This window comes from Serinus canaria, chromosome 5 (genome assembly GCF_022539315.1).
Source record: "Serinus canaria isolate serCan28SL12 chromosome 5, serCan2020, whole genome shotgun sequence".
NCBI classification, from domain to species: domain Eukaryota; kingdom Metazoa; phylum Chordata; class Aves; order Passeriformes; family Fringillidae; genus Serinus; species Serinus canaria.
In genome coordinates, this window is record NC_066319.1 from 24,100,048 (window position 1) to 24,113,924 (window position 13,877).

A 13,877-nucleotide genomic window follows, 5' to 3' on the forward strand; every position below is an offset into this window, starting at 1 on the left:
GGGCTTTGTAAATTTTTACATGTTGGGTCTTTTTACTAGTAACCTGTTCAATACAATATGGCAGTAGGTTTGCAGTTTGCCATTGTTTTGTAATGCCAGTGAGGAGCTATTACAAGTAATGATACTAAAACCTAATGTAGTAAATATAGGAGGACATATGCATATGAATTCTTGGAAGAAAATTGTTACAGCCATAGACACAGACTAGCTGCAAACTTTAAATGTTAAGTTTAACAATGAGACCTTTTCTAAACATAGTTCTCCAAGTATTTCTGATACTCTTCAGATATCTGAAAGTCAAAACTGTTACACAGTGGATAAAAGAAGTATATGATAATTAACATTGATCAGTGTAGTCCATCGTATGAGATTTGGAAAATGTTCAAAATTACTTGGTGATTTGTCTAAAATGTGATCAGGATGTCTTGCTCAGTACTTATGGCAATGATGCACATATTGCAAGGACTTGAATGGGTAAATTGATAAAATCATGCTATGTCTGCTTTAACAAAATACAACTTACATCCAGGGAGCAAAACCTGAAAAAGCTAAGGATGGATTTCCAGAACTATGGATGAGTATTTTGCTCTCCTCAGTAATTCCAAGGCCAAAACTTCAATGATATTTTATTGTGGAGCTAAGGAAGTTCAGAAATTACCCATGGCATTTTGCTGCAGACATAGAAATGTTTAAGGCCAGAAAGTAATTTTTTCAAGTATTAACTACTGTAAAGCAATCAAAATGTTAACCATGCTCATGTTTGTATGGTAGCATTTACTCCTTGTGTGCATCTTCATTTCCCTTTATGCCTAAGTGAACCAAACATTTTAAGACTGTGGATTTTGAATAACCTTTAGTATCTGTTCACAGTGACACTGATGAACAGGGATGAAGACTGAGAAATGTTCAAAAAAACCTTCTTTAAACAGCTAAAAGTTTGTGGGGTTTTTTGACTTTCTTTGCTATAACTTTTCCCAGTTACCATTAAAAGTGAGCTTTGCACAAAAATCAGCTTTAATTGGATTTGGTTTTAGTTAGTCAAACTAGAAAAATCAAGATATCAGAAGGTTGTCTTTTTAAATTCAAGATGCTGTATATTTCTATAATTAAGGCTAAGAAAAAGTCTGTATGTTTACAATGGAAAATAATACTTGCAACAAAATGTTGGGTGCTTCAGTATAGATTTTGTGAATTATGCTTGCATGGTTATTGCTTGTCAGCACGCACACTGATAAGCATTAAACTAATTTTGGCCTTAAAAAAAAAAATCTTCAATTGAAATGCTTGAACTTTCTCAAATAGCTCCGAATTTTGTAACCTAAAGAGATATAATATGCTCCTTCTTTCTACTCAGGATTTATGAAGAATTGTCTCTTGTCATCTTTTACTTCTCTAGTATTTCTTTTTCTAAGGACTCTCTAACAATGATTGCCAACACTCACAAAGTCCTGGTTGTTGTCGTGTTGGAAGTGGTGGACAGGTGTCTGTGATTAGCACAAGGAATTCAGCTCTGCTCTGTAGCCAAACCCTCCCAGCTTCCTGATGCAGCATGTTGCCTGTAACTGCTTACATGGCTGTACAAGTGATGCTCAGTACGATGTGGGATTTTTTGTAGAATAGCTCCTTGGGTTTTGCCTCTTCTGTTTCATTTCCAGAACTCTGTCTGAAACTTTCATAATGGTGCTTTGGCAAAGTGTATCTAAAACTACCAGTAAGAACCCCCAAAAGGTGTTTAATTCTTCAGAAAAAGCTACTTTTTTTTTGTCTACTTCACATGATCAGAGAATCCACCATGAATGACACCTGACCAGATCACTTCTCTATGAGTGTACACCTTGAATATTCTAATTTCTTCCTTGTCAAAGCTGTATTGTTTGTCCTGAGAAGAGATGCATCTAAGTAGTTCTGCTGCTGTGTTGACTTAATTAAGACAAATTTGAAGCAGTCTACTCTTCATAGTTTTGATCACAAGAGGTGTTAAAGGACTTATATTTAACTATTCTTACAGAAAAGTTGGTTCATGGATGATTCCTCAAGCTGATGTGTGGAAGGAACATTAAGCATCCTTGTGCTTTTCTTATTTCATGGCAAAAAGATTAGTAGCTTTTAAAATACCTTAAATGTAGCTTATGTTTAAGAGGAAGATTTTTTTTTCTTTAGGATTGCATGACGTAGTACTGTGTGATCCAAAAATTTAGCACTATTTTATGAAGAGTTTACAGTACTGACTATATTGTCTTATGACTGCGTCTGCAGGAGCACTTTATGTAAAAACTAACAGATTTGTTGCTTGTCAAGCTCCAATGTGGCAGGAAGCACCGAGGAAAAATAAGCTAAGTCTGTTCCTGTGATGCTGAATGGCAGCATGACGAAACAATAATATTCAGTGTAGATAAATGCCAACTGATGCACTTTGGAATAACAGGCCCAGTTTTACATCTGCAATAGCAGGCTGTGAACTGGCTGATGGCATCATAGTACAGCAGTTGGCACTCAGTACAGAGTACTTGAGTGTTGCACGTAGTTTTAAATTTGTCTCCAGATGATAGAGACAAACTAGAGAATTATGGAAGAGTGCCAAGAGTGAACAAAGCAATTGAATGATTTGTGCATGAGGAGTTGTTCAGTTTGAAGAGGTGAAGACTGATGGGGGAATATGTGGTGTGGAAAAAATGTAAGAAGGAGCTGCATAGAGAAGCAGCCATAGAATCATACTGTCCCAAGTTGGAAGGGATCTGTAAGGATCATCAAGTCCAGGTTCCAACTCCTCTTGACTCAAGTCAGCTCTGGTTTTCTGTTATCGTATTAGTCGTTCATGCTTGCATTGCAAGGAAACAGATTCAAAAGAAAAAGGAGGTCATCCTTTTACATAAGAGTCCTGTAATTTAACTTGGGAACTTATGGTCACAGATCTAGAATGGTTTCCTGGTTCAAAAAGTAATTAAAGCAGATCAGTGAAAGAAATGTGTGTTAGTAGCTACTAAACCTAAGACATAATCTTTAAAAACATTAGAGAAATAAATTTCTGCAAATTTACCAGAAAAGATATTAGGAGTTTTTGGTTTACATTGTGTCTTCATTCTGGGCTCTCGTCTTCTTTGGTAACTTTTTCCTTGCTTAGCAATAGACAGCATTCTCCTGCAGCTGCCTGAAGGAAGTGAGAGAGGAAGAATAGTGAATGGTAACAATCTGTCTGTTTTCCTTTGAATGTGGAGGGCATCTCTTCTACAATGATCTCAATCTCTCTCTGAGGGAGAAAAGTGGCAAAGATACTTCTGAACATGGGTCTTCCATCTGGTACCAGCCAAGTCAACACACAGGCAGAGCTTCAGTACTTGAAACGTTCTGCCCTTGAATATACAAACAGCTTTTGTGCCTGCAGCAGTTATCTGTGGTTTGTGTTTCTTGTGACTGCAAGCAAAGAGGCCAGCAGTTCTAGAGGAGACACAGCTATTAGACTATCTTACCCAGCTGGCTTAAATTGTCTTTAAAAAGCATCTCTTGTTCAAGAGCTGTTTAGGAGGAGCAAAAGTGATGGCTTAATACAGTACTTTTACTGTATTAATAAGAATGGGTTTGGAAATGTTATAATACTGGACTCCAGGCTTTGATATTGAAATTCTGTAAACAAAATATTTTGCTTTTACAAAGGTTCTTTAAAAATACTGAATTTTAAATTGTTCAAAATATTTGTAATGAAAATCTTCATTGTATTGTTGCATTTTTTTTCTTTCTAGAAATTGGTTGCCCAAATGAAGCAAGATCCACAGGTAACTATTTATCTTTATATTGGATCATTTCCCTTAAAATGCAGGAAATAACAGTGCATGAAACTTGATGATTTTAAGATATTTCTAGATCACCTTCTTCCTTGCTTAACACAGTGTTTAGAAGAAAACTTGTTCATAAGCTTTTGAACAATGACTGTTGGATTGTTTAAAACAAAACCAAAATTCTTGCTATTATGGAGCTTTTTGCCTCATACATATTCTTAATACTTTAAATCAAGTGACTTTTCTGGGCTATGATGCAGTTTAGATGAGCAGTAAGTTTCTGATTTTATTGGAAGCTGCTCTCTATAAAAGCTGCCATTATTTCAATAACTTTTTTCATTTTTGGAGTATCAGAAGGTTCACGGTGCAAGAAGAGAGAGGATATTCTGTCCAAGAAATTTTGTCCAAACAATATAGCTTGTGTTCAGATTGCCTGTCTTGGGCATCTTACCAGCCCTGTAGTGTCCATAGAACAGACACTTGGCCTTGGGAAGTTTCAGAGCTTCTGAAGCTGGATAACTGGACTCCCTGCAAAAACAGCAGAAGTAATCCCTTTCTCAAAGACTGCATAAGGCCCCTGGTTGTCTTGTACAGCAGTTAACACTCCTGGGTGCTGTATGGGGAGTGCTCTGGAGCTCTCAAACCAGTCTGAAATGTTGAGTAGAGGGATAAAGGCCTGCTGTTAAGACTTCTCAACCCTATACAATACTAAATGTCCTTTTTACTTTTTCAGAAAATGTAATTTTCTGAATGTACCTTTTTTTTCTGAGTTCAGTAAAGTAAGAAGACAGCTTTAAATAGCGCTGAGGTAGTTAAACCTCTGACCGGGAGGGTTAAGCAGGGTGTATTGGAAAATCTGGTTTTTTGAACGTCATTATTCTGATGGGATTTGGGTAAGATCTGCTCAAATTCGCTGGTCCAGTCTGCTAACAATTAGTCTGCAGAGCAGTTTGCTTTCAATTCATACTTGCTGAAAGTGAGATCATGCTGCAAGCAGCCATGCCAAGTTCCTAGAGTCAAGAAAAGTAAATCTGGTCCCTGTTTCCAATGCTCTTAATGCATTTTTATCCCAGATTATTAAGTAAAATCTAGAACTAGGGAGGATGACTGGTCAATATCTGGTTTTGCTGGAATCAGAGACTATCTGCAAGCTGAGATCAAAATGCATTTCAAAATTGGAGGAATATAAAAATAGGGAATATGAATGAAGTTCCTGTGATGATGTTAGTCTTGTGTTTTAATATTTCTGCTTAGCAGACTAAACCTGAATAATCTAATATGAAAACTTTACAACTTAATTGGGAACAAATAAAGTGAGAAAGGACAAAAATGAAGGAAAACCTGATTCCCTGTCACATTTCTGCAGAGCTTCACAGGTTTTAAACTAAGGACAGATGTTTCTTAAATTTTTTAAAATTTCAATCGAAAAGAAAAATCCTGGTAAAAATTGTTTTCTGTCTGCGTCTTTCGAGTGTTGCTTATGGCTTTAAAATCTGAAACTTCGAAAAGTGCTACTGTAAGCAAAGTGCTAATATGAATGATGTGTCAAGGTTAATGTAATTCTCTTTAGCACAGTCTAAGGCATACATGGAAATAAGGACTTATGTATGTTTGCCTTCAATTGATATATGTGTCAATTAAGATTTAGTATATATATTTATACTCTACATAGTTAAGTGTAAAATGTCTTTGCATAAGTAGCATAGGTGAGAATGCTTTAGATAACATACCACAGCGTACTGTTGTATACAGTATGATACTGTTGTATTACATATTAACAAACATTTATTGTTTAATTTGTAAATTTGATGAAATGTACAAATGTGCTTTATAATGTGATAAGCACTAATGGATGTTTGAATGAGACCTTCTTTCCAAACTGGGCTATCTCTCTGAGTGCTAGAAAGGTCCTCTGATTATTGTTGCACTCAGCGACTTAAATAAGGCTCTGTTGAGCCATTTGAATTGTATTGGCTGTACATCCAGAGGTGCTGTATTTGTAGTACACTATGCAAGAACAAAACAAACAAACAAAAAATCCACCTTCCTGCTACTACTCTTTGTTAACAAATGGAATATCTTTCTCACAGATATTTTTTCTTTCTAATCAGAACGCTGATTTGAAGAAACAACTTCATGAACTTCAAGCCAAAATCACAGCTCTGAGTGAGAAACAGGTAGGGAAACAGAGATGTATTTTTAATACTTGTTCTAAAGATGTCTCTTTTCCTAGCTTCCAAGAGAGCTGCTAAATCTTAAAGTGCAAAAATAAGCGTGGGCAACCAGACATTTTTGATTTTTATCTGATTTCTCAACAAAGGATAGAATGAGTTATTGTGAGTCTATCAAACAAGAAACTAGTTTAATCAGTGGAAGTGATAGAAATTTTTGTTGTGTTGAATGTAACATTTTATGTTAAGGGAGATGGGAAAATAGATTAATTTTGTCACTTTCTTTATTATTATCTTGAAAGTTCTTCTAAACTCGACCATTCTGGTTTAGGCAAATCTTTAGATTTTGACTTAGCAAGTCCACACTGTGTATATGGGTGAGTATGCTGGAATTTTTCTTAATGTCAAGATCAGCTAAATGTATGTCAGTTATGGGTACTTAATAGACAATTTGAAAATTAGTTGGATGCTTTTACCATGATAAATTACACCACAATGGTCTTATGGTTGCCATTCGGTAGGAATTCTGTTTGACAGCTCTAAAGTATGAGTAATAATTACAACTGAAATGCTTAGTAGAAAGATTGTTGAACTTGGACTTGGGCCTTATGAATAGCAAGAAGAAAAAGACCTAATATTGAGATATCTACAGAATTTGTTCTCACTTATTTTTAAAACATAAAAGAGCAACACATGTACAAACCCCTCATATACCACATCATCCCATCCCAAGTAAACTGACTTAAGTAATCCCTTAACTGTGTTGCTTAATATGTCAATAATGGAACCAAATTAGATCAATAGATTAGACCTTCGAAGAGGGAAAAATTTTAGAGCGTGGGTAAAATGCATGACTATCACAACTAGATACCTCCATTTGTCTGATACTTAGCTGCATGTGTTCTGAGTATTACTATCCCTACAGAAATAGCCAGACAGTGATTTACATTTATCTGGAAATTTTGTTTACTGAAAAAATATAGTATTCTTTATTAGGGGAACAGTGAATCTAGGACGAAGCATGTAAGCATAATAAGGAAAATGATTTCTTAATGAGAACAGTAGTTCAGCAAAAACTGAGGTTTTGCTGATATGATAGCATGTCTCTCTTGAAGATGATTTATTCTCTAAAACCAGCATGAGCCTCTGCATGTTGCTATGTCTCACAGCAAGGTGTTTCAGGATTCTCTGGTAAGCTCTGGATGCCCATGCTAATTTCAAAATGAGCTTGTCTTGATACCATGAAGCAAGCTGTATTGACTACCAGTTCACCTGATGAGCACGGACAGGCAGTGAGACACTGAGTGGAATGTAAGAAAGCGAGTACATCCTACCATAACTTTTAAACTTGTATTTATAACTCTGTAAAATTATGCTGCAGAATGGTCTATACTAACATGTGTTTTAAATTACCCTCATTAGAAATGGACCTTTATTTTTTCTGTTGAACTGAAAGTGCTTAAGTACACTTGTTCATGGGATGAACATGGGTTAAGTTTCCAAAAGACATTAAAAAATAAGTTTGAGTTTTCTTCTATCACACAGTGAATACAGTCTGTATGAAGTCACAGTAGTTTCCTTTGTATTTTTGTGGGTTTGATTATCAGAACAACAGTGAACTTCTCCATGATTGCTGAAGCTTAAATATTTTGTTATCTCTACTACGGGACTGCAGAGCTGCCAGTGTACCAGATGATAATGTTGTTAAAGTAATACACCTGCTAAAATGCAATGGTCATGGTAAATATAAGTTCTGGGAAAAAACCACAACTTCCCTGCGCAGAGAAGTGCTCACTCCCTCTTTATTTGCAGGAATCTGTTGTATAGAAATCTTTGTCTTAGCAATGCAGTTTAGCAGCACCTTTGAGACTACAGCAAAGCCCTTCTTCTGTTTTCATTTTCACTTATTTTCAAGAAAAATCATTATTATCAATCCTTTTATGGGTAGAATATTAATCGGCAATTTAATTTTCACACAGCGTGGAGAAATATGCAGTTTTGCACAGTTAAATATAATGGTTTACATTGTGCAGTGCTTGTGTTAAGAAGGGGTGCAACATGTGTCATCTGTACTCTTGTGGGGAGCAATGTAGTTCTGGTGCCTGATATCCAATGTGTAAACTCTGAGGGCCCAACTCCACTGTGGACATTTATATGATGCATAATGGTCACTGTTCAATAAGCTTTTAATGAAGTTTGAGAAACTAAAGTTCCAGCCTGCGTGGTGTCCCTGCCTGGAGACATGGAGCTGAGATGCTGGTGTTAGAGAGGTAGAATAATGAAATTTTATTGGCTTGTGGAATGTTATGTCACCCTAATGCACGCTTTTTCTTTGCTCTCTTATTTAATGAAGTTGGATGAAGACTTGTGCAAGAACCAAGTCAGCGGTAGGTTTAGCTAAAAGCTTTCAGTTTCTTTAGGACTTCCCTCTGTTTCTGAAGCATTGTGAGAATAGTGCCGACACTTGCTGCCAGTCGCTGCAGTGATTCATAGTGGCTTAGGTGTCTTGCTGAGAATTAATAATGACAGTTCTGTTCAGAAGTTTGTGAAATTGAGGAGATCTGGCAAAGTACATAAAGAAAGCAAGTAGACTGTACAGTGTGTGTAGGCTTAAACCTAAAAAAAATTGTTAGCTGATGCGGGGTTGAACTGTTATAGCATAAGGTATGTAATATATATTCATATGTTTTTGAAAATGTCAGAGGTGAAAATAAAGGCTTTGATTTGTTATACCTGAGAGACAGAGCAATGTATGCTGAGTGTGTTACCACTTGAAAGGAAAACTACAAAAAGAGAAAAAACTTACTTGAAGATGACTTGCATTTAAAGGGCTGCAAGCTTGAATCCTTCAGACTAGTAGATTTCCCTCTGCTAGTCTCTTTGTATTATTTTCACAGAGTTGTAAACTATGCTTACTTTTCTATTTTGTGGGCAATAAGTGAAATTCAGCTTAATAGTCTTGCTCCCTTGGCTATAAATGTGAGAGCTGCAGTCTGGAAACTCTGAATGCATTGGTTTTACAAATGGTTTCCTCTTTCTTTCCCGACCCCCCTCTTCAGTAAATAGAAGTCAAGAGTAAGTTTTTCAGAGCAGATGTAATTGCCAAATCTAAGTTTGGGTTGTAAATGGGAATTAATTCTGTTGCTTTGGAGCACCGTTTTTTTATATGTTTTCACATCTTTAGAAGAAATTCACAGTTGAAGTCTAGCACTTTTCCTTTGCTTTTTATTCTACAAAAGTGTCTTCTCTTGGCATTCTGATTTGTAGAATTTTACCCACAATTACTTTGCATTACTCAGCTTTTGTCTGGGTTAAATACACTCATTTTTAAATTTTTCTGTGAGGAAGTTTTTAGCGTATACTTTTTTTTTGTTTGTTTTGGGGAGATGGGGTGGAAACTGTTACCAGTGACACTGGTGAAAGGCTGAGGTAGAGCAGGGCTAGCATAAAGGAGGAAGGGAGGGATGTAATCTTGAAGTAGTACCTTTCCTTCTGCCTCCTTTCCTCCATAGTTAATTAAAAAAAACAAAGAATATGCACTTACAGATATATCATGATTGAGTATGTATCATAATAGTACTTAATTTTGAAGACAAGGAAGAGGTCATGTGGGCAGTAAAAACATGTAGGTTATTTTAGTAATATTGTGTCAGATGTAGAGGAATTTCTAAATATGTCCTTATCACAATATCTAGGGAAAGTTAGAGCAATATTCCATCTTAAATGTGAAAGAAAGCTTACACAAATAGTGTTTTGACTCTGTGATAAAAGGGTGATGGTGGTAAGCACTTACGAAAGAAATCACATGTCTCTTTCCCTTATATTTGAAAATAAAATGCAAATGCCTCTTCCTGTAGTTGCAGTGATATTCATTGACTCTCTAAGAATAGTGTTGTGGAAACTAGACTTGTATTCTAATGTATTTCCTCTTGATGTTGAAATAATTAAGTGAATCCCTTTGTTATTTTGATTTCTGTATATGTGCAAGAAAAAGTAATCAAAAATAGTTATCAGCATATATATGCTATATGGAGATACTTGTGGTCTTATTTTTTCACAGGGGAAAAATGTTAACATACTTTATTGTGAAGAGTAGTTGAAACTGTGGAATATAATTAGAAAAAATGCACACCATAAAAGCAAGTTTATTATTATGAATAGGCAAATCTAAGGAATTTTCCTTGTATTTAGAGCTTATAGCAAATTAAGATAGAGTATGTTATTCTAAGCCTGTATGTTCAGGGTGAGACTCCTTTTAACCTTCCCACTAAATAGCAAGTAATGAGAAAGGGTATTTGGGATAGATATAAAAAATGACAGAGTAATTTAACCATGGTTTTGTATAGGTGAATAAATGTAAACATGTGGTTTAGATTGACAAAGGAAGCTTGTTATTTAAGTTTCAAAAAACTGTCAGGAATAGCTTTTAAGCATTACTGTTGCTATATTTATTACAGGTACCATAACTTAGTAATGAAAAGATTGGTAGTGTGCATAAATCCATCCTATGAGACTGTTCTTCTTGAACAGTTGTCAATCATAGTATAGGTGAATTTTTATGGAGGCTTTTTGAGCACATTATCAGAAAAGTGTTCCTGAAACATGTTCCATCAGGTTCTGTAAAGAGAAGCAGCAGTGTTTGATGAGAAGAATATAAGCTCAAGAAAGCTAGAGAGCAGGAGGGAAACTGGGTACAGGTAACAGGTAGAAAAGAGCACTTCATGCTTGTGCATAAGAAGGTAGGCAAGGTATGCCTGTGTGTTGTAGATGTACCAGATGAGCAACATCACAACATAGGACTAAAAATCTGGAAATAAATTTAAAAAGTCACTACTTCTGCCAGTACTGTCTAGAGTTTCTGATACTTCTTCCTTTCTCCACAATCGAGCGAGGGTATATTGAAATGTCAATTATTCTGTCAGTAATCGATCAAGTCTGCAAATATGCCATATGAACGTTTAATTACTAATAGCTCAAGGCAGGTGATACCTAATTTCAGTTCCACTTGTTAATCTGAAACTGTACCTATAACTGTACTAAACAATGATATTTTTAAAGTAAATTGCATGAATGATAAAGGTATGCTAATTTGCATGTAACGACAAGAATGCATTTATGCCAAAAGCAGTTGTAAAACACATGAAAAAAACTGTATAATTCTTCTTAGACTGTTTGAAGTAGTCAATCCTTTTTTCCTGTCAAAAAGATACTGGTCTATCTGGACATAAGGAGAAGTAAGTTAACTGCCTCAGTGAATTGTCAGATGCTTTTGAACCCACTGATAGGTGTGAACAGCACCTGTTTAGAGGTGAATATTCAAAAAATCTGCATAAGCTTACTATTTTAATCTTTGGTATTTATTTAATTTGCATCCAAATATTGTATGAAAATGTGAATATAATGACTTCTCATTAAGTTATCATCTTCCATATTCTCAAGATATACTGTCTGAAGTAAATTTTGGATGTTGCACAGATGATTGTAGATAGGCAGAGTGGATGCATCTCTCCCTGCTGCCTCTTTTGCCCCAAATTCTCTTGCAAAACTGATGTTATAATCATTTCTATATAACTGAAATATTGCTAAGGTGTCTCAGACCTTTTATAAAGCTTAAATCATGATTAAACCCATGCTGGCATGTAAACTTGGATTTCCCATTTTTCTTTTAATGCCACTCCGCCTAGACTTCTCACTATTGGTTTGTGAACTTAATTTTTGCATATCTAATATACAATTAACACTGGAATAACTCAATTTAGGTAATGTAAGTGACCATTTCATTATGTCCTAAAAAAAAGGAAAACTCTCCACACACCCCCCCTGCTACTCTTTCCTCAGCACTGATTTTCTGGCTCAACTTTTAATTTTTGAGTTCATGCTGTATTTAAGCCAGATTTGAAAGCAGCTGAAGAACTTTTTAAATTGAACCTAGTTGGATACATCTTTCATCTTCATATAAGCCAGGGCATAACTCCAAAATAGCCTGCTCTGCTTGAAAATCAACATTGTAGATAGAAAATGGGCAATTAAACTACAGTATTTCCTTGAAAATCCCCTACTGATGGAGAGAGTTGGTTATTAGGTGCTCCTGCGTGTTTTGACTTGCCGGATAACCTCACACATCAGTAGTTATTTCAAGGCCTACTATTCCCTTTTCCCTTTTATACTTGAAGGGAAGACAAGCGAAGCATTAGATGATGATGACTGGGATTTAGGCTGTTTTGTATAGCACCCTTAAATGCCTCTTAGTTGGATGCTGGGAAAAGGGATTAAATCTACTAATGAATTTTTATAAGTTAAAACAGATTAAAGTAGTTCCTTCTGCTCTGTTCTGCATGCCTCAGTGGAACAACCTCACAGCCCAGAAACAGTATTTTGATTTATTGCAAGTTAGAAAAGGAATCAAATCCAGGGATCTGCTTTTCAGAGCCTTATGTACGGATCTTTAGTTGCTATTGAAATTGTTTGGTCTCCAGCTTTTTTTAAGTGTGTTGAATTTTGGAAGGGAGAAGAGAGAAAGACAGCGTGTCCAATGTTTAGAATACAGGCAAAAGTTTGTCTCTGCTGTTTGTTCTCTTCCGCCTGTACTGATTTGAAAAGAAGCCACTCCCTGAAATGTGGGGTTTTTTGCAGTTACTGACTGTAGTACAGCCATGGGCTAAAATACTTTTATTACCAAATATTATCTTAACGGTTGGTGCTGCACCAAGAACTAGACTGACTCAGGTAAACAGTGTTAGATGGTGTTTTCCCTCAATGGGTTATGTGTTATACCCTCATAAGGTTTTGAGGAACCACTCAGTTCAACTTCTGCTGCATAGGTTCAAAAAGGACTGAGATGGATGTGATAACATTGCATTGCTTCTATAATGCTAGTTTGGAATTATTTTCTGTTAATTGTACTGGTTTTTAGAGGTGGACTAAGGGTCCTTTTTAGTGGACAAATAAAGAGCAAATAATACACCTTCCTGGAAGTCATCTAGAGAGATGACATATTAGGGAAGTGTGAGTGGGCCAAATAAATGTACGCCTTATAAAAAGATTTTTTTTGGGTTTCAGTTTTCCAACTGAATGTTGTCTGTTCTTATTACTCTCACTATGGATTTTTTCCTCATTTGGTTGTGGAGACTGTGATAATCTTGAAGGGCTTAAAGGGTAAATATCCCTGATGTAGTAAAAGGTAAGAATGCTCTTCACAGAGTTTCATGAAGTCTCTGTGCTTTCTTTTCTATATTGACACTGTTGGAGGTAGAGAATGCAGTCTTCATCCTTAGAAAATCTTGATGTTCACTGAAGATAATCGGGTTCAGATTTCATTTTCTGTTTGTGGAATTAGAGTGTTTTATTTTCTTCAAATATGAGCCAAATCAATGTGAAGTCACCTATTTCCAGTCATTATATGGAGTCACTTTCTTTCAGTATTGTATTTACTTTGGAGTTAACTTCTCAAATACTTGTTCTGACCTTCAGAAACTCCAGAAAGTGTATAATTTCTTTAGAGAAACTTTTCCCCTGCTGTTAGATTGTAAGTTACCAGAGACATCTGACATGGTGTCAGGGAAGATAAGTGGTGGCCAGATGAAATGTAAGTTTTCTTGGTGTGGTTTTGTTTTTGTTTTAATTAGGTCCATTATTCTTTGAGTTTCTTTTTATCTCCTCCTTTGTCCTAAGTTTGTTGAAACTGGTAGTGAAGTGCAAGGGGTCTTCTTCAACTTTCTTCACTAATAGTAACGTAACAGCCTAATTTAGGCTATGGTGATTGCAGAATTCGATGGAAATTTTGCTGAAATGAAGTCCAAATATGGGGGATCAGTAGAGTGGTGGAGACACCACCAGGAGGCAAATCAGACAAGGGAACCTAATTTTTACCATTGTGTTGGCTTTGTGAAGGCAACTCTCACTCTACTGACTATAAAAAACTACTAGGAAGATT

General features: G+C 35.8%; 1 protein-coding gene across 7 annotated transcripts in view; it reads left to right on the forward strand.

Moving 5' to 3' along the window:
- Nucleotides 1–13,877, forward strand: part of PHF21A (PHD finger protein 21A) — a 125,353-nt gene that overhangs the window by 35,386 nt on the left and 76,090 nt on the right. For 4 of the 7 annotated variants that reach the window (XM_030240279.2, XM_050975841.1, XM_050975842.1 and 1 more), the window contains 2 exons: nt 3,738–3,770; nt 5,864–5,950. In XM_030240279.2, the coding sequence (XP_030096139.1) occupies nt 3,738–3,770; nt 5,864–5,950 (120 nt within the window). The remainder of the gene's footprint in view (nt 1–3,737; nt 3,771–5,863; nt 5,951–13,877) is intronic. The other 3 variants (XM_050975844.1, XM_050975843.1, XM_050975846.1) reach the window with 1 other exon arrangement.